At 36.2% G+C, this 27224-nt stretch overlaps 1 protein-coding gene across 3 annotated transcripts in view; it reads right to left on the bottom strand.

Moving 5' to 3' along the window:
• The window catches only part of Fto (FTO, alpha-ketoglutarate dependent dioxygenase), a 442060-nt gene that overhangs the window by 304686 nt on the left and 110150 nt on the right, over nucleotides 1-27224 (bottom strand). For all 3 annotated transcript variants that reach the window (XR_002822291.1, XM_023721791.1, XM_023721790.1), the window contains one exon: nucleotides 4582-4659. Coding sequence is in view for 2 of the 3 variants with exons in the window: in XM_023721791.1 (XP_023577559.1) it covers nucleotides 4582-4659 (78 nt within the window). In the remaining variant the exon portion in view is untranslated. The remainder of the gene's footprint in view (nucleotides 1-4581; nucleotides 4660-27224) is intronic.

Below are 27224 nucleotides of genomic sequence, written 5' to 3' on the forward strand. Positions count from 1 at the left end.
TGGGGAAAAACTGAAATCTTTTACTCTTAGATCAGGTACAAGACAAGGATGTCCTCTCTCACCACTTCTATTCAATATGGTTCTGGAGACACATTTCTTAAGTCACTACTTATACTAGCTGTGGCAACCCTGCTCAAGAAACTTCTCAGCTTCAAGGTAAGAGATGTTTGCCCATTCATTCGCTACTAATAGTACATGGCTATGACATTAGGGAATAATTTAGAAAGAAAAATATGGAAAATCCTCATTCATTCAATACGCATCTATTAATCACATTCTCTTTGCAAAGAACTAAGTGCCAAGAATACAGACAATGTGTATCTATCTACTGTCTAGGAGCCTAAAATACTGTACACAATACTATAATAATTTAATTTAATAAAAATATTATACAGTAGTTCAACCTTCCCCTGGAGTGTCTTAAACTACTTCTTAGCACTTAAGCTCATTGCCAGAAGCCTCACAAGGTGCAGGGTTATTTTGGCAGCATCTTAGGATCATAGTGGTCTTGGGTTTTTGAAAAGAACAAAACCAAAACATAGCTACACAGAGTATAGCAACCTATTTTAATGCAGGAATGGTGCTGTATTTGCCAGAGATGGGTTACATGGCAGCAGCCAATCAGCAACAAGGAAAGCTAAGTAACACTCCCAGATTGGCTACTTGAAAACCTCCAGCACCCCCCAAAAAGAAAAGCTCCTGAGAATATTCAGTTTCCAGGAAATTGTGGGTATTTCCAGAACAATTTTTTGCTAGGTTCTAGGGAAAAACCATGAAAGATTGAGGCCACGAACTCTAAACCATAACTGTGCAGGGGTATACTATATTTTGCTTAGTTTCCACATACTTGCATAATTTATATATTTTCTTTTGTCGTTGACTTCTACCTTCATTGTGCTATGATTTCATAATATGGATGCTATACTTTCAACCCCCTTAAATTTACTTAAGCTTACTTTACCAGATAATAGGTGGCCTACTTTAGAGAAAATTCCATGTGTTATTGAAAATAATATATACATGTATTCTGTTGTTGGGCGGATACTTTGTGGATAACTAGTATTGAGTTTACTTATTCAAAGGTTTTATTCAATGCTGATATTTCTTTATTGATTTTTGCCTAGTTTATCTACTTGTGACGGCAAAATGTGGAAGTCACCCATTATGATTGTGTTAATTTTTATCTGGTCTTTTAAGTCTAATAGTAGTCATTTTATGAAGCTGGGTGTATCGCTGTTCAGTGCATATATGTAAGTAATTGTTATTCCTTCCTGCTAGATTGTTCACATGATCAGTAAGTACTGTAGTGATCTTTGCCTCTTTTGATCAATTTTGGCTCAACATGTACTTTGAATACAGGACAGCAACACCTATTTTTCTGGGTTCTCATTGCACAGAACATTATTTTCTAACTTTTAATATTTGGTCCATGAGTTTTTGTTTTGTTTTTTGGTTTTTGTTTTTGTTTTTGTTCTTTGGAGTGCACATGTTTCTTGTGCTGGATTTTGTTTCTTGATCCATCTTGCTATTCTATTTTTTTGATTGGAGAACTGAGCTCATTCACACTGAGAGTTATTACTGAGGGGGACTGTCATTACCTCAATTTTCTACTGTTGATCTCCTATCTTCCTTCCACTTTTGTGCTCACTCTACCTGGTGTATTCATTCTAGTAGACTTTTTGTGGTGGGGGGAAGGGGAAAGTGGGTCGTGCAGGTAGACCTTTGCACTTGATGTTAATGGTCACTAGGTCTAGTTGTTCCCTTCACTCCCTAGGGATTGTCCTTGTCCAGGATGAGGTGAGTTGATTAGTCCTTGCTGGGGAATTGCTTGTCCAGAGTGGATAGGGAAACATCTAGACACAACCCATAACACTAGATATGATCATAAGGTGAGTGACTTCTTGTCTTTTTCTAAGATATCCTTCAAAATTTTGAGGCTGCTTGTTGTTACCATGAATTTCTGCAGGTGACCTCTAATGTTAGGAGAACAGTAGCAGGAGAAAACAAGAAACACAAGAAAACAACAAAAGCAAAGTACAGACGATAAAATAAAGAAGGAAGAAAAAAACCTGAAAGGGGAAAAGAAAATAGAACAAAAACTAAAATAGCCTCCTAAAAATGAGGAAAACCCCAACAACGCCCCCCCCCCAAAAAAAAAAACCCAAAGCAGAAAATGTAAAAGTAATTTTAGGGCCAGCCAAATAGCTCAGTGGATTAAAGCGCCTGCTCAGGCAGACATAGTGGTGGAGGTTCAATTCCCATTGCGCCATGCCGGCCCTGCCCCCAGGGCACACTGAGATGGCAATTAAGATGGCAGTCTTACTGGTTGTAGTGGCACACCCCTGTAATCCCAGCTCTTGGGAGGCTGAACACAGGTGGCTCACGATGAGTCCAATCTATGAAGTGAGACCCTGTAGACCCTGTCCTAAAATTAAAAAAAAAAAAAAAAAGTAATTTTTTTTTTTTTTTTGGTGGAACCGGGGATTGAACTCAAGCCCTTGCGCTTGCCAGGGAAGCACTTATTCCACTGAGCCAACTCCCCAGCCCAAAAAAAAAAGTAATTTTTAAAAATAGATGAAAAAAGATTAAATCAAAGAAAAACATCCCTGCATGAATAGCTATTTTCTAAGAACCACAGTCTTGGGATCAACCAGTCACAATTTCCTCCACCTAGCTTTAGGGCTTATAGCTTTTTGAGGTATCCTCCCTGCACCAGAAGAACCTCTGTCTGTTCATTCTGAATGTGGTTATCCAATCAAGGTGTGCCTTTTGCTCTGTTGGCAGACAAAAAGTAAATAAGCCCCTGCTCTCTGCTGGATGTAGTCCATGGGGCAGGGGGTAGAGGTGGAGAGAAGGGGGATCATGCAGGTACACCGTTGCACTTAATGTTAATGGTCACTAGGTCTGGTTCTTCCCTTCTCTCCCTAGGCATTGTCCTTGTCCAGGATCAGGTGAATTGATTAGTCCTTTGTGGGGAATTGCTTGTCCAGAGTGGATGGGGAAACATCTAGATACAACCCATAACACCAAATATCACGAGTTGAGTGACTTTCACTTGCTATGATGTTCCTGCATCAGTGCCAACCAACGATAAACTGAAACCTCTAAAACTATGAGCTAAAATAAACCTTTCCTTCTTTAAGTCGCAGTTATTATATATCTTATAGCAATAGAAAGCTGACCAATACAAAGTATGACAATGAAAATACAGACAACTTTCTGGGCCACCAAGGTGTCAGGGATGCTTTCTATAAGAGATGACATGTGGACTTTTATTAGTAGAAAGCACAGAAGTTTAGCAAGAAAGGACACAGTGTCAGAGGATATAGCAAGAAAGCCCTAAGCATGTAACTACATAGCTTCTTTAAGGTAGTGAAAAACTTAAACTTTTTGGAGAAAAAGGTAGAGGAGCAGAGGAAATGAGGCTGAAAATAAACAATGAGCATACTCTGTGGAAGCAAACCATGGGCTTGACACACTCAGAGTTATGTCCTGGTCGGAAAAAAAATCAGTGGCTCAAAGGTCTGAGAGGGTCAGGGAGGGAAACTAAATCGATCCAGAAGAGAACAAAAAAGTTAAAAGGCAGCAAAAATCTCATGTGAATATAGATGAGAGACAGCATCTTAGAACTGCAATAAACTAGAAGTCAAGAGATATGGACTGTAGACAGAAAAATTCCTTTAACATCCTCTCTTGTTTCCTCTGTGTTAAGATAACTCATTCTAATAGGAAGAAAAAGGTGAACATTTATTATTGTTGCTGGTGCAGCATGCCTACAACTTTTCAATGCACTAGCTTCTTCTAAGACCCCAGAAGCTAAAGACCATACAATCAGTTAGCTATGTAAATGCTTTTATGCTATCAGGTAAGAATCTACTCAGGATGAAGCCACACACAAAAAACCCAACCCAAGAAAATGAAAGAAAAAAATAGTGATAGAGTGAGAAGTTTTGAGAGGACAGATGGATTTATCTATGTCCTCCCAGATTTCTAAATGAGGCCACTTTTTTTTTTCCTGCCACAATGAATTTGATTAGCATTGCTGGTGCTCAGAATGGAAGATTGATAATGAATTCAAGGGCAGACGCAGAATCCTACAGTTGCTATCTAATGCATTAAGTGGTACAGTAGAGTTATTTATAAACTGTAAGTAACACAAAGGAGAATACAAGTTAATTCAACTTGTAGGTTAGGAGGAAATTTTCACTAAAGAGGCAAGATTTACCTAAACTCAAAAAAATGAACTATCCAACAACAGGATAAGGGAAGGAAGTTTATTCTAGACTTAATAATAATAAAAAAAAAAAATCGCATGAGCAGAGACAAAGAAGCAGGAAAGATGATGCAATGTTTTGGGGTAAAAAACAGCGCAGTACGAAAAAACACTAATAACTTCTCAGAGAAAGCACACTGCACAGGAACTTGTACATTTGGTATATGACCAGCAATCACTGGGTGATCAACTCAGACCTTCTTGCCTCTCATTTACCCTCATTAAACCAGTAGCTTTACAGTTAAAAAAAAAAAAAGGAGAATCAGAACACATCAGTACAAAATAACAAAAATATTAAAATGTCTTACCTGCTGATAGAATTCATCATCTTTAGGAGTCAGATAAGGAAGCCAAGTGTCATTTAGCTCCTCAAGAAGCCTCCGTTTCTGTTGAAAAATAACAGTAATATATATGACTAAATAAAAAAGGAACCAGAATAAAAGATAATATCTTGTTTTTCCAATGACAGAATACAAAAATGTACGCCAAACTTGAACGTATAAACTTCTGGCAACAGAAATCGGTCAAACACCGATTATGAAGTGCATTAATTGAACTGCACACATTTCAAACTATACAGCGTATGAAGCATTCACTTTTATTCTCATTCCCATTTCATGAGACAATACAGCTCATTCTTTGTATACATCTTTGGTATTGAGGTCTTCTTCACTGGGGTCACTTCTGAGTCACCCAACACAGTTTTCCAGAACAACTCATCCTATCAGTACAATCTGCCTCAGATATAGTACTTTTCATCCCTTCTATGATACTATCCCTAGAAATGCCAAACAAAGCCACAAGTATCTACTTACACAATCTCGGGATATTTGAAATATTTACTTACCCTGTAAATATTTATTTCATCATGCCCACTTACAATACTGCTTTATAAAAGTGACCTTTCACCTCTACAAGAATTTCTAAATCTGTGTTAAGCCTCTTTGCTTCGCCTCCTTTAGAGTTTTATGAAGCATATTTGTTAAATAACCATAGCAAGCACTGTCTGAGATTGTTTCAGAACACTCTGTCTTCCTCAAACAGTGTTTCCCTGTTCAAATAGAGAGTGTCCCATATTATAAGGTAGCTTATAAGGAATCAAATACACATAAGGTCATTCTTCTAAGAGATTCATTTTTACATGATATCTGATCTTCTATTCAAGTATACATGGAGTCTCTGTGTATGTATGTGTGAATTAACATACACATACTACTTATAACAAAAACTTTTAGAAATGACAGGTTTTCAAATGAAACTAAAAAAAAAAAACTGAACATCAGGATTACCTTTAAATAACTAATACGCAGAATTTTCACCTTAACTAACTGTATGCTGATATCTACAATCTAAGCAACTACATGGAGGACAGAAATACAAAAATCATGCTTGAATATTTGTCATCTTGGTCTTCTAAATGTGTACCACTTCTAACGTCATATCAATTATTACTATACTCTCCTCAAGATAATTTTTTTAAAAAGATAAAAAGAAAAACAACAGATAAAAAGAACACAAATTTAAGATTTCTGGAAAGCAAACAGTAATATGCAATCATATGTTCAACCTTACATAACTGTATCTGTTAATCTAAGCAACAAATTTGATAGTAAAAATAGATAATATATCACCCATTGTTAATCAGCTATTCTTGTTCTGAAAATCCGTAACATACATATTGTTGTATGTTATCCTGTTTCTGTCATTGTTTCTGATTTTTGTTCTTTTATCTTTTACTTTTCAAAATGAAGTAACAAAATTAAATTTAATTAAGAAAGACTGCTTTTATCCAGTAACGTATCATTCTAAGAATCTGCATACCTTGTTCTGTCCAAGTACAGCCCCACCTGATGGAGAATGGCTTGGTGAGTCCTAACTGCCCTTCAGCTTCACTGGTGCCCCCAGCCACTGGCTCTCCACAGCACACCCTGACAGAACCTGAGTCCTGTCCTCTTCCACCACCACCACAAACTCAGCATAATCAGAGTAGTCCAGAACAAATCATGTTGGTTCTATAAAACTTGGTTTTTTTCTAAAATTTTTAAATGATAATCCAAAGTGAATAAAGGGAAAAAGAATAGAAAGACAGCAAAAGTCTGATCTACATGAAACAAAACAATAAATTTTACTCTTAAGCATAATCCCAACATATTTATTTAATTAAACCCTTCTGTTTTGATGGTGGATATTTTCTCATTTATAATGGCAAAAGTGACTGATCAGTTAAACTCTGAACAGTTCTCCCTTACTAAGAACCTAGAATACTAACACAGCACACAACATCATCGGGATAATTCATTCATTGGTTAACTGGTTTATCTGCTCTCAATATTAACTGTTTTGGCAGCATAAAAAGAACTAAAGACATTACCAAGCATATGCTGCACCTGCATATTAATGCATGCCACTACTAATTTCATCAAAAATTTGTAATTCAATTTTTATTCTGAGTTCAGAAAAGCCTGCATTTTCCTGTATACCTTTTACCAGTTCTTACAAATTCTTATAAACCCTAAGTGCTAGAATATTTATAAATGTCACAAAAAATGTAAGTCTTGAATAATTTAAAACTCTATTCATAAATACCACCTTAAAAGCTCTTCATGAAAGTCCATCAATAAAGCTAATTTGTGTAAAAGCAGGAGCACAAACGTACAGACTCCTAAAAAGAAATACACTCTCCATCTAAATCGGATTAAACACCAAAAAATACGTATGTCCCATAGGTCAACAAGTGTCAGTGGTAGCTGAACTCTGTGTATAATTAATGTTTCAGCTAAATTATTGTGAAATAACCACTTCTCAGTTCAAATGAGGTTCAGAGCATCAGACAAGTATAAAACAATGTAACTCAGACAGATATCAAAAGAAAAATATTCTACAAGAATGTTCTCACTGTAGAGCAAGTGGAATATAAATGGCCTTCCTCCACTAGGAAATTTTAATGCTGTGATCATTATATGTATATGATAAGGGAGAATGGGGGGGTCAGGAGACCACTCAAGACCACACAGATGAGATCATGAGGCCCATACATCATTCACTACTTGCAATTTTACCCTTCAACTACCAAGATCAATTACAAATAACAATATTTAAGAACTTCAAAAAAAGTTTGGGTCATGTTCACATGGTGAAATCCATCAGAAATCAATGTTAACTTACATCAGTAATTCATGAAGATCACAATTTTAAATCGTGATTGTTTTCTAAAATTAAAAATTGCTTTTAAAAAGCAAAGTCAATTTAAGAGTAAATGAGTGGTGCGCACCTGTAATCACAGGGTGCTAAAAACAGGAGGATAACTATGAGTCCGAGCTACATAGTGAGACCCTGTAGACCCTGTATTAAATAATTTTTTTTAAAAAAAGTAAATGAAACCGGTCCTCTCACACAGTACTTTGCTATCTAATGTATAAAATAGTACAGCATCTATGAAAGCAACTCACAATTCACCTCAAAATTCAAATTCTTTTATCTTTTGAGCCAGAATCATGCTTCTGAGTATTTATACTACAAATATACTTGTAGCACAATTAGATGTACAAGGCTACTCACTATGTCATTATTTGTGGAATAAACCCTGAAAATAATAAAAGGCATTGTGTTGAGCACTACAAAATGGTGAATTTCATGGTGTGTGAATCATCTCAATAAACACAAAGATCAGCAATAATGAACTGGTCCACCACAGAGGAGAGTAAAATAAACTAAGGTACACTGGTACTGTGAAATACCATGCAACAATAAACAAGAACAAAACAAAAACTGCCCTGTTCATGAACTAAAAAACTCTCCAGGAGTTACTGGAAAGCAAAATAATAATAATAATAACAACAACAATCATAATGACATACAACATCTGCTATTCATATTAAAAATATATAAAGGGTATGTGGCAAATTTGAAATGGATCTTTCAAAATTAGAGGCAGGAACAACCTCTTCAAAATAATCTATTTTAATTTTCAAAAAATGTAAACATCCTAACTATTCAAATATTAGGTATTACGAATTCAAACATATTATATTATACATTAATTCTTAGCTGGAATTCAATACAACAATTAAAGAGTTTATTACTTTTTTTGCTCTACTTTTAAAAGTACATCCTTTCACCCATGTATAATAAAGCCTTTATTTGGGAAACCATCAGAGACTAACACACTAAAGAGTGAAGATAGGAGAAAGCAGCTCTGACAATTCCTTTGTGTCAAATGCCAACTGGCAAGTAAACACACACAGCATTAAAATGCACTCTGGGCTGGAGGTGGAAGGGCTCACACTTGATTGTCAGATCTGGCTAACGGGTGCTCTTCAGCCTGATACGCAGATAAATCCACACAGCTGGGCCCCGCAGCACACTGCCCTGCCCACACACTTCTTTTCTGTCACACGCGTGTCAAATACATCAAGCTGCTCACAAATGCCACACAGAAAGCCAAAGGGAATGAAAGCCTCAGCTCTCCCACCTGGCAGGGGGGAGCTGTGGAGACCTTTCGCGTGGAGTACTGCCCATTCATTTCTACAGCGCTAGCCAGGAAACAGGACATGAGACCTTCCATAAGATACACTGCGACTCAAATCCATAAAGGCTCGAAGTCAGATGTCAGAAACTTTACTCTAAACCTAAACCTCTGCTTTCAGTGCAGAAAGTAGAAGTGTATCTGAGCTTTCCTATCTTGCCAAACAAGATAGTGTTTGAGAGTCTTACATTAATTATGTTAAAAGGTTAACCAGATTATGACTCATAATTTCAGGGTGTAGCTCACCTACAAACGAAGTCTAATTCTCCCCACTCCTGTCTCTTCAGCCTCATTATACCATGCTGCTAACAACTCTTACTTTTTCTCCATTTTTCTTTTTCCACATATTAGTTTTTAAATGAATCATGTTCTCTATGGTTCAAATATGAATTTAATTATTAGCTGAGTCTTTTCAAAATACAATCACAGTGGTCAGGGAGATAGCTCAGTAGAATAAGCACTTGCTTGGTAAACACAAGGGCCTAAGTTCAATCCCTGGTTCCGCCAAAAAAAAAAAAGAAAAAGAAAAAGAAAAGTCAAAATACAATCACAAATAAAGGCAAGTGAATGCTCACTGAACATAAAAATATGACCTTGTAAAAGTCTCAAGCACATGCTAAGATTGACATAGTCCTTAAGCAGGGCATATTGAGCAAGAAAGACGTCTCCAAGTTAGCATTAGAGATGTCAGTAAGAAGTAGCTAAACCTAAGTAAGTACAGCTAAATATTTTATATATAATATAAAGCATATTTATTTCAAATTTTAAACATTTTCAAATATCTCAACCATTTCAATAAGCTCAGTGTTCCCTGCCCTATTCTCCATAAAAATATGGCATAATCAAACAAAATTTGAGGGCAAGAATGAACTGCTAAGTACAGACTCTGTAACTCCTAATGTCACGCCACACCTGAATCACTGTCACACAACATCACTTTTCTAATCCCTAAAATATAATGTTTCATAGGATTTTTGTGAAGGAATGAAACTAATTATACACTAGTGTACTTAAAAACTATGAACTATGCAAATATTAGACAAATGGCATTCAAAGTGCGGGGTTCTGTATAACAAAGTAAACACTAAAGAGCCAAACTCAAGAGTGCAAATGCTAGTTCTGCCAGTTTAGTCACAAGATTAGCATTAACTTCTTATCTATGAAGTGCAAAGAAAGTAACACATAAAGATCTAAGAACAAGGGCCAGATAGCTCAGCGGACTAAAGTGTCTGCTTAGGCAGAGCGCAGTAGCTGGGTTCCATCTCTGGCATGCCATGCTGGCCTTACCCCCGGGACACACAGAGACAGCAATTGAGACTGCGCGTGGTGGTGCATGCCTGTAATTGCAGCACTTGGGAGGCTGAAAACAGGAGACTCACTAGTCTGATCTACAGAGTGAGACCCTGTAGGCCCTGAACTAAATATGTTAAAAAAAAAAAAAAGTTCAAAGATCTAAGAACAGTCTCTGGGCACATAAAAAACCCTCAAAAATTTGTCATTATTAATTCATGATTCTAACTAGTTTAACTGTTAATTATGAGTTATATACAAAGAAATTTAGGTGAAACCCATATAATTATATCTAAAGCAATAGACCAATGTTACTTGACAAATCCAGGTACTGTACTAATTTTCTGAACTACAAGTAAAAGTTATAAACACTCTTCTTACAAGTTTGGATAGCGTATATATCATATAATACATAGCTTCAATTAATTGCTATAATTTTAGAAACGATGAAATTCAGGCCCATCCAGAGCTAGCCAAAAATATATCATCATAATCATCATCATCATCTAATCCTGTTATATGAACAACTAATTTGAAGACAACACTGCATTACAACAAAGACTATGAAATTCATATTATTTTGTTCAGGGAGATTCTGTATTATTTGTAATTTTCTGTTTCAATACTACTTTGTAATATACATTTTAAAAATTTTAAAGATTGCACTACTGATCCTAGGAGAATCACAACTTACATTCTTATCTCTAAAATACTATATTATAAATAGTCATTCCTATTATACACTCTCATAATATCCTTATGGTCAAAGAAATTACCTAACAAATATTGCTTAACTTTTAACCTTAAAAGAATATGTAACAAGACATTTCTAGGTGTTTAATTAAACTCAATCCTACTTTTAAACTTTTAAAATCAAAGTAGATAGCCATTGCTCTTGGACACCCTCAAGTCCTGGCTTCTTCCAAGAGAGACCTTTTCCTTATTAGCTACATGTCCCCTCTATTTCCAGCAATAGGAGCCTATAATACAGCAGAACAAGCATCCAGTCAGAACACAACACCTCATAGTTCACATCAGGATTTAAAAAGGGTTTGATCTCAGCGGTGATACAACGTTAGCCCATGATTAAATGACGTTCTGTTCTGTTCTTTCTTAACAAAGATGGAAAAAAGCAAGACCTAAAAGGATCAAACTGCTTCTGTGTAACTTAAATGAATTACTTAACAAAGGTTGGGAAATTTGAAAAGAACAAAATCCAGCACTCACATATTAAAATTCATAACGTTTATCATCAAATCAAAAGCATGACACATAGATGAGAAGAATATAAGGCAAAAAAAAAAGAGAAAAATCAAACTGAAACTGGCTCAAAACATGGCACAGGTAACAGAGTTAGTAGATAAATCTGTTAACAGTGATTATAATAACTATAGTTCATAAATATATAATTAGGGGGAAAATGGGCATAAGTAAAGAAAGAAGAAACACAATTAAATCAAATGTGTAGAAAGAAAAATTATACTGTCGGAGATGAGTGATAATACTGAACAGGATTCAAAGAAGATTGGGTCTCATAGAAAAAAAAGAATAAGAAACCAAAAAAATCTTATGGAAAATTGTGCAAATGAAATACAGAAGAAAAAAGATCAGGAAAATAAATTAACAAAACATCACTAAAATGAAAGATGATTTTAATATATGTAACTACAGTCACCAAAGGACAGGAGTGAAGACAAAAAGAAAAAATATTGGCCAAATATTTCCTACACTTGATTAAAAGAAATCACTTGTGATTTTTCTACAATAAATGCTCATATTTTGTTGATTTAGAAAGTCCCTTTGTTTACTGGCTCTCTGGTATTAGTCTTTGTGCTGCAGTCTCTGTATTTTTAAATATAATCAATTATGATCAACTATGTTCATATAAGAATATTTATGAAATATAAATGAAGAAAAACTTTTTTAAATGTATTAGTCCACAGTCAATGAATCCCAAGCACAAAAAGAGAAATAACTCTAAATTACATGAATATAAACTTACTTACAGCCAATGAAAAAGAGAAAACTTTAAAAGCAGAAAAGGAACACAGGAACACCCCATAAAAATAACATCCGAATATCTTTTGGAAAAAAACAGTAGACAGAAAATGGTAGAGAAATGCCATATCTTTGAAAAACAGCGTAAGACCAATACTTCAGACAAAAAAGCAAAAAGAACTAAATACCAAGAAAACTTTACTGTAAGAAATGATAAAGGAAGACTAATTAGCCGTAAGAAAATGACATAAGGTAAAATCAGAATCTACATAAAGAAATGAAGAGTATGAGAAAAATAACCAAATGGAAAAGACTTTACTCTTCAGAATTTAAATTTTATAAAAGAAAACTGACTGCTGACTATTTAAAGCAAAAGCAATACTACCTTGTGGAGCTTAGACCACATCTAGAAGTGAAGTGTGACAATAACAACACAAAGTCAAAAATAAAGAGTAGTATATTGTAAGATTCTTATACATGAAATACAATAACCTTGCATCAGGAAAACTCTATTAGGATAAAGTTGTTCGTAGAATCCTAAAACCACCATAAAATTATTAAGAGTTATCGGTAATAAGCTAAGAAAGGAGATAAAATGGAATCACAAAAAAATTAAAAGGGCAGAATTCAACAGAAAAAAGGAGAACAAAGGAAAATAGCAAGATAGAATTAAAGCTAATCATAAAAATAATCATATTATTTGAGTCTAAACAACTCAAGTAAAAGTCAGAGACTGTCAGGTTGTATTTTTGAGACATACCCAACCTCATGCTGCCCACAAGAAACGCATTTAAAATACAAAGAAACAAACTGGACAAAGGCAAAAAGATGGATACAATAATGAGGCAGTATTTAATGCCTGAGAAACTTATGCTTAAAAACGGATAAAATGATTTTTTAAAAATAAAAGATGGAAAAATATTTACCTGGTAGTAACACCCAAAAGAAAGCTGAAGTGGCAACACCAATATTAGACCAAAGGGCATTCAGAACAAGAAAAATCATAGTAACAAATTTTTAAAATAACCTTGGGGAAAAATATCAAGATACATCATGTGAAGGTACAAATTCCCTATGATGAATGTGATCATTATGTATAACTAAAATGTACCAATTAGATCAATTTAAAAAATTAAAGAGGTACATCACCCCCCAAAACAAAACCAGTTCAAGAGAACATAATACTAAATATCTATGCATTTAATAACATATTTAAAATACATTCAGCAAAACCATGAAAGCATAAAGAAATAGATAATGGTACAACTATAGAAAATAATTTGGATATTCCTAAACCAATAATAGAACAAATAGTAATAAATTTCATAAGAATACAGGACACTTGAATAACATTATCAACTGATATAGTCATCACTATTCCAAATAGCAATAAAAGCCACATTTGTCTCATATATAAAGAACCTTTGCCACAACAGACCCATATCTAGGTCTCAATACATTTTAAAAAATTCAAATTATTAATAAATAAAAGTTTCTTCAACAAAATGGAATCACACTAAAAATTAGCAACAATAGCTAGAAAATCCCAAATATGTGTAAACTGAATAATCCACTTCTAATAATGTATAACCAAGGAAGAAAATAAAAGGGAAGCTAGGTAGTACTGTAAAACTAAATAAAAATGAAAATAAAATACTTACAACATTACAGCAGAAATCAAAACAGAAAAGGAAAATTAGTCAATCAAAGCAGAAAATTAGGGGCCGGGGAGACAGCTCAGTGGAATAAGTGCTTGCCTGGCAAGCACAAGGTCCTGAGTTCAGTTCCTGGTACCACCCCCCTCCCAAAAAAAAAAAAAAAAAAAAAGCCAAAAAACCAGAAAATTAGTCAATCTAAAAGCTAGTTCAGAAAGCACTGACAAAATTTTAGCAAAGTGAATTCAACATATAAAAAAGACAACACATGATAATCAAGTGTTACTTCTATACTTAAGGACAAAATAAGACAAAAGTTTTCCAGGCTTACAAAGAAAACCACAAAATATTGCCGAAAGAAATTCCAAATAAATTAAAGATACAGACCATGTTCATGGATCAGAAAATTTTAAAATGTCAAACTGTTCCCAAACTGAAACTATCATAAACCAAGAACCTGAAGGTACCACATTTCCTTTTTTTGGCAAAACCCAGGATTGAACTCAGGCCGTTGCGCTTGCCAGGTAAGTGCTTATTCTACTGAGCCATCTCCCCAGTCCCTTTAAGTGGTTCTTTTTTTTTTTTTTTTTTTTTTTTCACATTTCCTTATAATTCTCAAGAATTAGTAATGCCAAGCCAGGCATGGCTGCATACGGCTGCAATCCCAGCACTCGAGAAGACTCAGGCAAGAGGTCAACAAGTTTAACTACCTTCTAGGCAACTTAACAAGACTGTCACAAAATAAAAAAGGAGGGAAGCAGGGAGAAAAAGAGAGAAATAAGTACTACCAGTAGTAACTTCCCTTTTATGTCCCTAATATTGGACTACATATAGTCAACAGTAAGTTATCTAAAGCTTATACTTAAAGAGTTTAGAGTTTATTTTAACTAGAGCCCCCTCAAATAAAAGACCCAATCAAACCAAATAAGCAGCCAAAGTGAAGAAACATGAGATGGGGCATGGTGGCACACGCTTGTAATCCCAGCACTTGGGAGGCTGAAAACAGGAGGATCACTATGAGTGCAATCTGTGTAGTAAGACCCTGTAAACCTTGTACTAAATACATCATATATTAGAGACATGGAAATTAATTGAACACTGAGATACCACCTTGTTACAGAAAGGCACCATCAAGAAATCAAGTAATTTAAAATGCTGAGGAGGTTGGTGAGGCTTTCTCCACTGTTGTGTGGACATACACAGGTCCAATCACTATGGAAATCTCCCCCTCTGCCTGAAGTGACGGTCTGATGCAGTACCACATTCTGTACACTAACCCACAGCCTGATGCAGCGCTCACTCTTAAAGATACGTATGTTTGCCTGCTTCTCAAAATCTCAGTGCCATATAAACCATAGTTATCTCATGGGTGCTTTTTTGTTCCCCTTTTATGAGAACCACAATTTCACCTCAGGCCCACCTTCAAGTCTTGAGCCTAGTCCTGGGCCCATCTCAAGTTTCTCTTACCCTATTAGAACATTCAACCTTCTGTTTTTACATCCAGAGGCTTCACCTAGCTATGACTCTATTTTCTTTTATTCTTTTAATGTGTTTATTGATATTGCTACATATCTGGAGCAGAGGGTATTCCCAGACTGTATCACAGGAATGCACAGATTTCTTTAAGATTAACATTCTGAGGAGGCTCCCTAGGGCAAATATTATGCTCTTTTAGAGGGTTCTGGTCTGCATTGTGAAACTGCCTTCCAGAAAAACAGTACCACTTTACAACATGTCCTCGGTGGACAGTAGCCATTTCATTTCTTCAAAAACAAATTATTAACAAACTTTTATATCTCTGGCAAGGTGACAAATGAAAACACAAAGTCTTTGACTCTTGTTTTGGTTTTTTTTTTTTTTATTCTTAGTCACATTGAGTAACTTCTTATATGTTTATTGACATTTGCAGTAACTTTTTGTGAAATGTGTTGCCATTCCTTTTGCCTATTTTTTTCCCCAAGATATTTACCTTTACCTATTCTAAATCTAAGAATCTATATTTTATTGTCATGTAAAAAATGAATCTGGGTTTTATACAGTTTTGCTAGAATTTTGACACCTCCCTATGTATGTGGGTGTGGGTGTGTGCTTTTTGTTGTTGTTGCTCTTGAAACAAGTTCTTGCTATGTTGCTAAGTTAGGCTCAAACTTGTGATCTTCCTGCCTCAGCCTTCCAGAATTTTAGGACTATAGGAACACATACCACATTCGGCTCTTCTCTGTTTTAAATGAATAACATTTAAAAGAACTATTTAGGGTTAGGGAGACAGATCAGCAGGCTTAAGCTGGCAAATACAAGATCCTGAGTTTGATCCCTGGTACCAAACAAACAAACGAACCATTTAGCCCTTTTAGAAAAGCTTAACTTGTTTGTAGTAAGTCATAATACTGCATTTTCTGATATTTTTTAGATGTTCTCATTGAGACAGCACTTTTCACTATAACACAAACCTTTCTAAGGATTCTCCAAAGTTATCTTGATCTCAAAAAGTGTTCCTTCAAGCAGAATATAAATTCCAATAGAATATATCACACTATTAGAGAAAACAACCTAAAATTCATTTGGAAACAGAAAAGACTTGAATAGCAAAGGCAATTCTGGGCAACAAAGGAAAGATAGGAGATATCACAATCCCTGACTTGAAATTATACTATAAAGCTACTATGATAAAAACAGCACAGTAGTGGTGAAAAAAAATAAAAAGATCCAAATATTAATGGAACAGAATAGAAGATGCTGATAAAACTACCAAAACACAGGACCCCCTTATCTTTGACAAAGGTGTCCAACACTTTCACTGGAATAAAGATAGCCTCTTTAATAAATGATGCTGGTAAAACTGGCTCTGCAAATACCAAAGATTAAAACTGGACCCATATCTTACAATATGAACTAAGCAAAATTTAAAATGGATCAAAATATCTAAATATCAAAACAGAAACACTAAATCTGCTAGAAGATAGAATAGGTAAAACTCTTAAAGACATAGGTATAAACAAAGACTTTATGAATAAAATCCCAATTGCACAGGAACTATCTCAAAGAATGAACAACAGGACCTCATTTTATTAAAAAGCTTTTGTACAGCAAGAGAAACGACCAAAAGAGTGAAGAGACAACCCACAATGTGAGAAAAATGTCTGCCAGCTGTTCCTCAAAGGGTTACTGTCAAGAACATATAAAGAACTCAAAAACTCGGGCTGGTGAGCTGGCTCAGTGGTCTAAAGCACCTACTTAGAACAAGCTTAGCAAAGCACAGGGACCGCGGTTCAATCCCCCAGCACCACACGCCAACCAGCCCCGCCCCCTGATGGGCTGAGCTGGCCACACACACACACACACACTCTCTCTCTCTCTCTCTCTCTCTCTCACACACACACACACACACACACACACAAATAAATAAAAATTTAAAAAAAAAAAAGAACTCAAAAACTCATACCTCCCAAATTTAAAGACTCAATCTCAAAATGGGCATCTGAGATGAATACACACTTCAAAAATGAAGAAATACAAACAGCATATACATGTTCAATATCACTGGTCACTTGAGAGATGTAAATTAAAACAACACTGGCATTTCATTTCACCCCAGAAAAAAATGACTATTATCAAGAACTCAGTAACAAATGCTGGAGGGGCTGAAAGGGAAAGAAATCCTTCTCACACTGTTATTGGGAGTGCAGACTGGTGCAACCATTGTGGAAATCAGTGTGGAAATTCCTCAAAAAACTAGGATTGGTGGTCCCATTTGACCCAGCTAATACCTTTCTGGATGTCTTTCCAGAAAAGTTAAAAAAAAGTCATACCACAGCAATATATGTGCACCCATGTTTACAGCAGCACAATTTGTACAAGATAAATCTTGAAAACAATCCAAATGCCCATCAACCAAGGAAGGGACAAAAAAGATGTGGCCTTTTTATACAATGGAGTACTACTCAGCCACAAATAAGGACAAACTGGAAACTTATAGGTAAATGGATACAACTCAAGACTGTACTCATAAATGAAACAAACCAGATACACACGTACAAGCATCGTATTGTCTCCCTAGTGTGAAAAGCTGAAAGAGTAAATAAGATCTAAAATGTAAAACGGATATTATAAAATGGGAAGAAACTGTTCAAATAGAAAGAGAAACTGCAAGAGAAGAAAGGAGATAAGGGAAGTAAAAATAAAAGAAAAGTATACACACACACACACACACAAGATAATTAAGCTCATGATACTACTAATTTCTCTTAGTTCATTGAAAAGAAAGGTTTGTGCTAGTATTCTTTGGACAATGAAGTGCATATATCTTGTATTCTGAGTAACTAATTTAAATATAACAATAACCGTTGCATTAACCCTTGTTACGCTCCTATTATCTTATTTTGGTATTTTGCTTTGCTTTTTTTATTTTAAATAAAAACAAATTTCAAATTTTGTATATAAATTTTTAAAATCACATATAAAAATATTTTAACTCTTCAGATAACTTGAATATAAAAATTACTTTGTCTCATAACTTGGTTTTAAATTCTCATCTATAATCATCAATTTTAAGAATATAATACAAATTTCAAAACTACAATATTTTTCCTGAAGAAAAAAATACTGTGATGAAAAGTAATTGAATTGGATCAAAAGAGAAATACTAGCTGGGGAAAAACTATGGGAACTAGAAAAATGGTGGCTAACCTTTTAGAGCTTTCAAGGACAGCAAATAGTTTGCTGCACCTGGAGTGCCACAGTTCACCACGACTGGCCTACAGCATTAGAAAAGGGCAGTTTATGTATCTGAAGAATATAATATTAACATGAAATCCATAAGTAAAAACATAACAAAATGTTAGAGTCTTTCCACAGGGGCAATGACTCAGAACAATTATACTTTTTGTTAACACCATCACTGTAACTGCCTACCAAACTTTAATTTCCTCAAGTCATTTCAAAGAATTCTCCTGAAGAGAGTTACCATGTATCCCAGTCTTCCTCAAAACCAAATATTGCTCATACTACTGTAAGTGAATACAAGACTAAACTATAAAAGGTATCAGAATTAAATAGAAATCCTTTCAATGCCATCCCACCTAATAACACATGCCTTGATATTTGCAAAGGGAGTTCTTCCTCTTCGCCATATCTGTTGGATGAAAAAGCCAAATTTCCTCAGTCACATTTTGGAGTCATTGCACTTTAGCAGCCTACTCAAAGGTCAGAAAACAAAGCCCCATAATGCTTCATCATGTGCCTTGCTTCACAGAGCATAAGTTTCATTGAACTTAGCACGTTCCCGTCAGGAGTCACATTTGAGACCAGCAAGACTTCTGGTTTCTTTCTAATTTTACAAAGCTTTAACCATTAAGCTAGGCTCAAACAACATGTCATGGGAAAGCAGACGCATACAATTTTGCAGTAAAGTTATCAGTAAGTGACCTCAGTGACTGTCCATTTAATAATCCTTTGCTATTTACTGGCTCTCTTCAGCCTTCTACTGTTTCCAAAGCAAGCGCAGCATAATCAGACATTAAATACTTCCCCTTGTGTGGCTGCAACTGAGTTACACCAGACATGATCTATCATGGTAACAACAAATCCTTTTGCTCCTGATACAGCTATATCAACTGTTAGTTTTATCTAGGAGTCATGAAAAGTTAAAAGAAAAATACCTGAAAGAATAACTTACTCAATAACTATTTTAGAGGTTTATAAGGCAAAGTAGATATTTTTATGTCATTTATCCATTCCAGAAAGTCAGTACATATTTTTTACTATCACCATATCTGATTGAAACATTATACAAAATCCTATAATTTCACCAACATGTATTTAATCTTACTTCAATATATGCATTTTATTTTCTCAAATACGTTCTTCCAATATATACTACCAATGGAAAATTACCATTTCCAGGTTGTGTAATAAAAAAGTGAATAATAATTCTAATAAAGTTATTCTTCTGCCAATATGCCGAGGTTTGCCACCTAACCTAATAATCTCTTACGAAATTTCATTATGCTGTGAAACACAAAACTCCAATCTGAAATGTAACAACCAGAGGACCAAGTTTTCCTCTGAGTTATTTCAATTTTAACTGCAAATTATAGGTGTCTCTTTAGTAGCCTCCCACACAAGAAAGGTAAAAAAGTAAAGCCTAAATCACAGTGAAGAGGACAAGCTTCAGAATCAGTCCTTACCAGTTTAAAGCCTGCCTGTCTACTAGCTGTGTAACCTTAATAAAGTTACATAAATTCCATACACCTCAATTTCCCCATCTGCATCTTCATACCAAACTTCCTGAAGAGGACTTTAAAATAAATGCCTCTTTTTATCCTGGTCTCCACTGTAATGTGTCTTCTACCACTGCCAATTCTCCAAAACAATTCTTGCCAAAGTCAACAACCAACTCTACTTGCTAAAACCCAGCATTATCCTTTCAGGCATTAGAAAAATAACCAGTTACCAGTATCTCTTTCATAAAATCCTCTTTTCTTTAGTTTGTTACTCCCAGTACAAGCTAGATTCTGTATGTCTGTTTCAAATCTTTCTTCTTTGGCCATTGATAGACATTCTATATCCTTCCCCTTCTTCTTGCTCCATAAAACATTCTTCCTTTAGGCAATGTCATTTTCTTATAATGAGTTCATTATAGATAACTCTCAAATCCTCCTCTTTGGCCCAAACTTAAATCTAAAACTGTCTCTAGGATATTACAACATGAAAATTCTCAACACCACCTGAGATTCAATAAGATCAAAATCAAAGTTAACATTTTCCCTTCCTAACTTTCTTAAATCTGTTTCTTCTGTTTTTAATGTTAATGCCATCACCAACCCAACTATAAATGTCGGGAGTTCTATCTCCTGTTCCTTCATTTCATTAATATTTATTAACCACAGAAGGCACTTCTGCCTATGCTATTTCTGGATTTTTTTTTTTTTTCTTTTTGAAACAAGGCTCTCATTCAGTCTCTAAATTGGCCAGTCTAGGATCAGACTTTAGATCCTCCTGCCTCAGCTCCTTGCAGTGTTGGATAATAGGTGTGCACAATCATGTAATTTTTAGCACCTCATTTTTTTTTTCTTTTTGGTACCAGGGATTGAACTCAAGACCTTGTGCTTGCCAGGCAGACGCTTATGCCATTAAGCGATTTTCCCAGCTCAGCACCTAAATTTTTTCATGACCTAAAGAAAATGATCTATGTATAGGGACCTGCCAGAAATGAAGAAGTGGGGCACCCTTGCTCTGTAGTCCTATATAGATATTTTTCTAGTCTCACAATGTAATCCAGGCTTGCCTCAAACTCACTCCTGCCTCAGCCTCCTGAGTACTGTGATCACAGGCACATACTACCATACCCAGCTTGCTAAGTCTTACAAAACAACTTTATGAAGATAAAACATATCATTTCCATTAAGAGAGGCATAAATCCAAGTATAAACTCAAGATCTAGACATAAAATATCTTATCCAAGATCATATCGCCAATAAATGTCAGAGCTAAGATTTGAATTCACTTCTCATCTGCAAAGTCCAGCAGGCTTCCCAGTACAAAATATGGGGAATGGTTATTTAAATCTAACGGTGCAGATTTCAGCTAATCTCCCTACTCAGAGGAAAGTCTCAATGGGCCAACAGTGACCGATACCCACGGCTTCATGGAACTCAGTACATAAGAGAAGTCCCAGGCAATTAATCCATCACATTATAATCAAACAAGAAGTTCTGTGGTATTGAAAACAAAAGTGATACCACAGCACCTAACTTTGTTGGACAGCTGGTCAGGGAAGGCTTTCCAATGGAAATGACGTCTAGGCTGAGAACTGAAAAATTACTAGATGAAAATCAAGCAAATGCAAGGTGATCAAAAATGTCCCAGAGATGCTATTGCACATCCAAAAAGAGAGCTACGTTTTCTTTTTCTTTTTTTTTTTTTTTTTTTAAACACTGGATTAAGGACAATTTATTGTTTTTATGTACAGAAAACTCAAGAGTACACTTTGCCCAGTTTAGTGGCAAGCTCTTCAGCCTTTGGTTTCTCCAGCTTGGTAATACGAGCCACAGATTTTGGACCCAGAACGTTGCCTCCCCAGTGATGGCGGATCTCATCGTATCTGTCATTGTAGTTAGTCCTGATGGCCTCCACCAGCTTAGCCAGCACACTTTTGCCTTCTAAGTTGGCTTGCATGAAGGCGACAGTGGTACAGGTCTTCCTGTGGACCAGACACCCCAGCCTGTCCTTCCCCTTGATGACGCTGTAAGGGACCCCCATCTTGCAACACAGGGCAGGCAGGAACATGACCAGCCTTATGGGGTCCACATCGTGCGCAATCACCACAAGCTGAGCCTTCTTGTTCTCTACCAGAGTGGTGACAGTGTTGACACCTGCTCTGAGGACCAGGGCCTCTTAGTGGGGATATCCCCTTTGCCAGCAGCTTTCTTCTCAACCCAGACCAACAGCCTCTACTTCTTCTCTCACTTGGTCTCTGGTCTGTACTTGTGGGCAACCTTAAGCAGCTGGGTAGCTATTTGGCAGTCCAAATAGCAATTAACCTGGCTTAACTGGTAACTGCAGGGGACACCTTCAGCCATGTGTACAGGACGGCCCTCTGTCACTGTAGCCAGATGTAGCAGGGCCAGTTTACAAAATGGGTGAGGTCTGTCTTGGGCTGGATGTTCTGACCAATGCCAAAATTCTTTGGCGTCTTCACAAACAGGGGATTTACCACTTTCTTGGCCTCCTGCTTCTTCACAACAGCAGGGACCAGGGCCACTTTCTTGCCCTTGGTCTTCTTCCCTTTCGGCATCTCAGCTAGTTGACAGAAAGAGATTGTCAAGATAGCTACTTTCAACAAACAAAACAAAACAAAAAATAACAACTGTTGATGAGACTATAGAGAACCTGGAAATCATACCACAGCACCTAACTTTGTTGGACAGCTGGTCAGGGAAGGCTTTCCAATGGAAATGACGTCTAGGCTGAGAACTGAAAAATTACTAGATGAAAATCAAGCAAATGCAAGGTGATCAAAAATGTCCCAGAGATGCTATTGCACATCCAAAAAGATAGCTACGTTTTCTAGCTATGTAAAACAATGTAAAACAATCTGGCCATTTCTCAAAAGAACTTGAAACAGAATAACTATACGTTCCATCAATTCTACTTCTAGGTTTATATACAGCAGAACTTAATAGAAAAAGTGTTATGCATATCATGTTCACACTATTATTTATAGTAGCTAAAATGCATCAATAGATGCATCAATATCCATCAACATATGAACAGAGTAAAAACTGTGAGGTATACACAAACAACAAAAAATCATTTAGCCTTAAAAAGGAATAGAATTCTTATATATGCTACAACATGGATGAACCTTGAAGAGAGTATGGTAAGTGCAATCAGCTAGACACAAAAGAATAAACACTAGGACTTCACTTATACAAGGCACATAGAATAATTCAATTTAAAAATATAGAAAAGTGTATGAGCCATTGCAAAGAGTTGGCAGAAGATGAAAATGGGGAGACATTGTTTGAAGGGTATAAAATTTCAGTTGAGGGCCAGCCAAACAGTTCAGCAGATTAAAGTGCTTGCAAGCAGGCACAGGGGCTAGAGGTTCAATCACCAGGCCTGCCATGCTGGCCCAGCCTCAGAGGCACTCTGAGACAGTAATTGAGACTGGATGTGGTGGCGCGCGCCTGTAATCCCAGCACTTGGGAGGCTGTAAACAGGAGAATCACTATGAGTCTGATCTAGTAGTGAGACCCTGAACAACCTGTAGACCCTTCCCTAAAATACAAAAAAAAATTAATAATAAAATTTCAGTCAGGGATGATGAAAAATTTCTCGAGATAGACAGTAGTAACTGTCACAAAACAATGTAAATGTACTTAATGACACTGATCTGTACATTTAAAAATGCTTAAGATGGTAAGTTTTATGTGTATTTTTTCCAAAATATAAAAAGAAAAGTATTCCAAATACTACCAACAACATGGATGAAGGACAAAATAGAAAAACATATATGACAGAAAAAAAACTTATATGCAGTTGACATGATTTCTAAACTAGATATAATCTTAAGTATCTGAGACCACATATTATTTTCCAACTACAACCATCTATGAACTTTTAGAATCATGAAAGTAGAGCAAAAACAAATGTTAATGATTGCTTGATCAGAAATGAGAGTCTTCTTTGTCTTCAAAGTTAGGAAACTTCCATCAAATCCTAAGAGATCTGTAAAGTTTTTCCAGGCTGAGGATGCAGAGGAATCTTACTCACATTAAATCTAAACCACAGAGTCTGACAGCTTTCTGAAAAGACAAGTAGTACTTGTTGCTTTTGGAGAACAACGTAGTGCATGGGAGTGGGGATAATTTTGCCTGTGTTCTCCAAATATCTCGCAGCTCTGAGCTCATGTTGCAGTTTATTACAGCACTGGCTGCTAGTTATAGTATACGTGAGGTTATGCCTGTGGTTCTATTTTCAGGGTATTTCTCATCCATAAAATTCAATCAGGGCTGAAATTTGGTACAGAAAGTCCTCACTTCAGAGAATATCTTCCATATCTGCACATATGTTTATAAGCATATTCAGATACGCAGTAATGAATAACTAAGATATGTATTAATAAAAAATTTTAAGCTATTATAAAACTATCACCTTGTAATACATTTCAGCTTTACCAACATACTACAGTCTTACACTGTATGATTTAATTTCCAAAGTGAAACTGGCATATGATTAATTTATTCAAATACTTAGCTCTTATCACTTACATAACATGCTTGAATGAGAATATACTGTACAACGTATTTGCAGATTTACTGACAAAGCAAAGTATCTGTGGTAAAGGTCCCACACCCAAGGCCTCCCTATACCCCCGGGGGATAACTGCCCCCCTGAGACCAAAAGAGCCACACAGGTAAAAGAAACAAAGAGGGAAGGAGGTTCCAGTAACAAGTATTTTCCAAGAAGGGAGGAAATGAAGTTAGGTTACAGTACAAATATGGTCAATTTGGTAGCAAACGTAGAACAGTTTGTAACAGGGAAAGAAATGTAGCCTTTTTTTGGTTCTTCTTGTTGATCCTCACACCAATCACTAAACAAAAGCATAGCATTTCTGAATACCCACAATTATGGTTAAACAAAGGAGAGTACTTTGACTGAGACAGGAAGGTAAGAGGTCAGCCTTACCATAAACCAATCAGGTAGAATCAGCAAAACATCTCTAGATTTGTTTTCCCATAAACCAGCAACAGTGATTGTCCCCAATTGGTCTGAGCCTCCATAACTTACACTAGAGTATAGACTCACTAGCTTTCTCTTTCTTCTTATATTTATGGCTTGATTTAATTTTATTTGACTCTCCTATTCTGCAAGGGATACACTATAATGTTTAAGATGTAAGATGCTTATATAATAAGTTAAATATACCACTCTACAAAGGAGATAAAATATGGAGAGAGGGAGACTTTAAAGTGTAGGAGTAGGTCAGGGGATATAGTTCAGTGGCATAAGCACCTGCTTGGCAAGCACAAGGTCCAGAGTTCAATCCCCAGAATCACAAAAATAATAATACCAATAATAAATTAATTAATTAATTTTTTTTAAATAGTTCAATAAAAATTTAAATTATTAATTGCTCAGCTGTGGTTTGTTACATTGGGAATTGTTTGAATTTGTTTTAGATTAATCTTTTGGGGGGTGCTAGAAATTGAACTCAGGACCTTGCACTTGGCATGCAGGCACTATACCACTGAGCTCTACCCTCACCCTTAAATTTGTCTATTTTTAAATAAATACTGTGACCCATTCCATCCTTTAGTGATGTAAAAACTTTCATATTCTGACAGAGGCTTGTTTTTTTAATAATGAAAATCTACCCTAACTCATATTGCAGAGTGAGTCATTTTAAAGGAAATAACTGGAAAGCTCTTTAATGTATAATTTCCCTTTGGTTGCACTGATTCTGTTGTGTTATGATCTACCATATGCTTCTTAAGGGCCTTTTATTGCAAAATTATATCCTTCGCATAGCATTCAAACCTCCAAGTTAATCTGTCCAGCACTTGCTTCTCAGTGTAAGGACCTTCTTCTCTCTTGATAAGAAAAACTAAAGTGAAAAATCATAGTCTTAAGAGTTGATCCAGATAATCTTAAAGATTTTATTGTTAATAAAACTTAATAGTGAAGGCAGAGATAAAAATGTAGACAAAGTCCTAAATGCTGTTCAATATTTAAGAACCAGAAACCAGGAACATAGTCCAAAAAAGTCCACATTAGCTAATAAATAAAGGATCAATGCCATGAGTAGGCACCTTCATAGAGGAAGTAAGGAAAGAGATTTGGGTTCCCTTGGAGAAAAGTATGTGCATATCATGCTGCAGCCCACTACACAAATTGTCAGGTAGTCCTGACTGCTAACAGAGGCCCGCTTCATGAGCAGATGTGATGGGCCAGCTCGATTGTGTCGTGCTAACTGTCTCAGAAGTGTGAGCTCCCCTTCAGTTCTCTGCTTCTGGGCCCATGAACTGAGCTGCTCTTCCCTGCCATTTGCTTCCACTTGCTGGGTCTTCCTTGGATCAAGCTGGCCATGAACTGAACCCCCATAAGCCATGAACCAAATCAAACCTCTTGTTCATTAAGTTGTAGATGTTGGGTATCACGCCCAGCAAGAGGAAAGGTGACTGGTACACATGCCAAGCTCTATGCATGAATCAGGAGGTAGCTAATTACTATTCTTATCACCAGTGCCACTCAGCTCTGCATTTGCCAAGTAAGCCTTGAGAACACCATAAATATGTCTTCGTTTTTGCTTCTCATCCTCAAGGGTGGTTTCCCTCTGCCCTTACTCTACTCATCCAACCCTTTCCTCTTTGAAGGCCTATATTCTCCAGGTAACATGCAATCATCTCTCTCTAAATCAGTAGCATTCACTGATCTTGTTCCTACACAGTTAGGTCCATAAGTTCACAAGGGCACTGCTGATCAAATCAAAGCAGGCCCCTCACGTTGGTGAAAAGCAAAGCCTTTGTGTAAAGCCAGCTGAGGAGACAGGGGGGCTCAGTTGCTCAAATCACCACTCCCTGTGTAAGGGTGTGCCTGGGTCTTTTATGGTAAGGAACAGAGGTGATGGGGGACAACAGGTGACAACGAGCACACTCCTGCTGGCTCCATCATGCTCAGCCACCTTTCATTCCCTTCGTTGTGGAAACAAATGGGGCGTCAGCACTGTGTAGTCTTTCCATCACTAGGGCTGAGAAATAAAATGGGTGCAGGTTGTGCCCGAGAAACAGCTTCCGAAGTTCCATTTTGCTGTGGGGGTGATAAGCTCAGCACGTGCTTTGGTTCTGAAGGCTTTCTACGATGCAGCAAACGTGAGTCTGTGTGTGTGTGTGTGTGTGTGTGTGTGTGTGTGTGTGTGGTGTCTGTGTATCTACAGGCAATTTTAATTTTTTTTTATTGACATCAGTTATTTTTATTTTAA

The sequence above is a fragment of the Octodon degus genome, unplaced genomic scaffold (assembly GCF_000260255.1).
Source record: "Octodon degus isolate 3935 unplaced genomic scaffold, OctDeg1.0 scaffold00085, whole genome shotgun sequence".
Lineage (NCBI taxonomy): Eukaryota > Metazoa > Chordata > Mammalia > Rodentia > Octodontidae > Octodon > Octodon degus.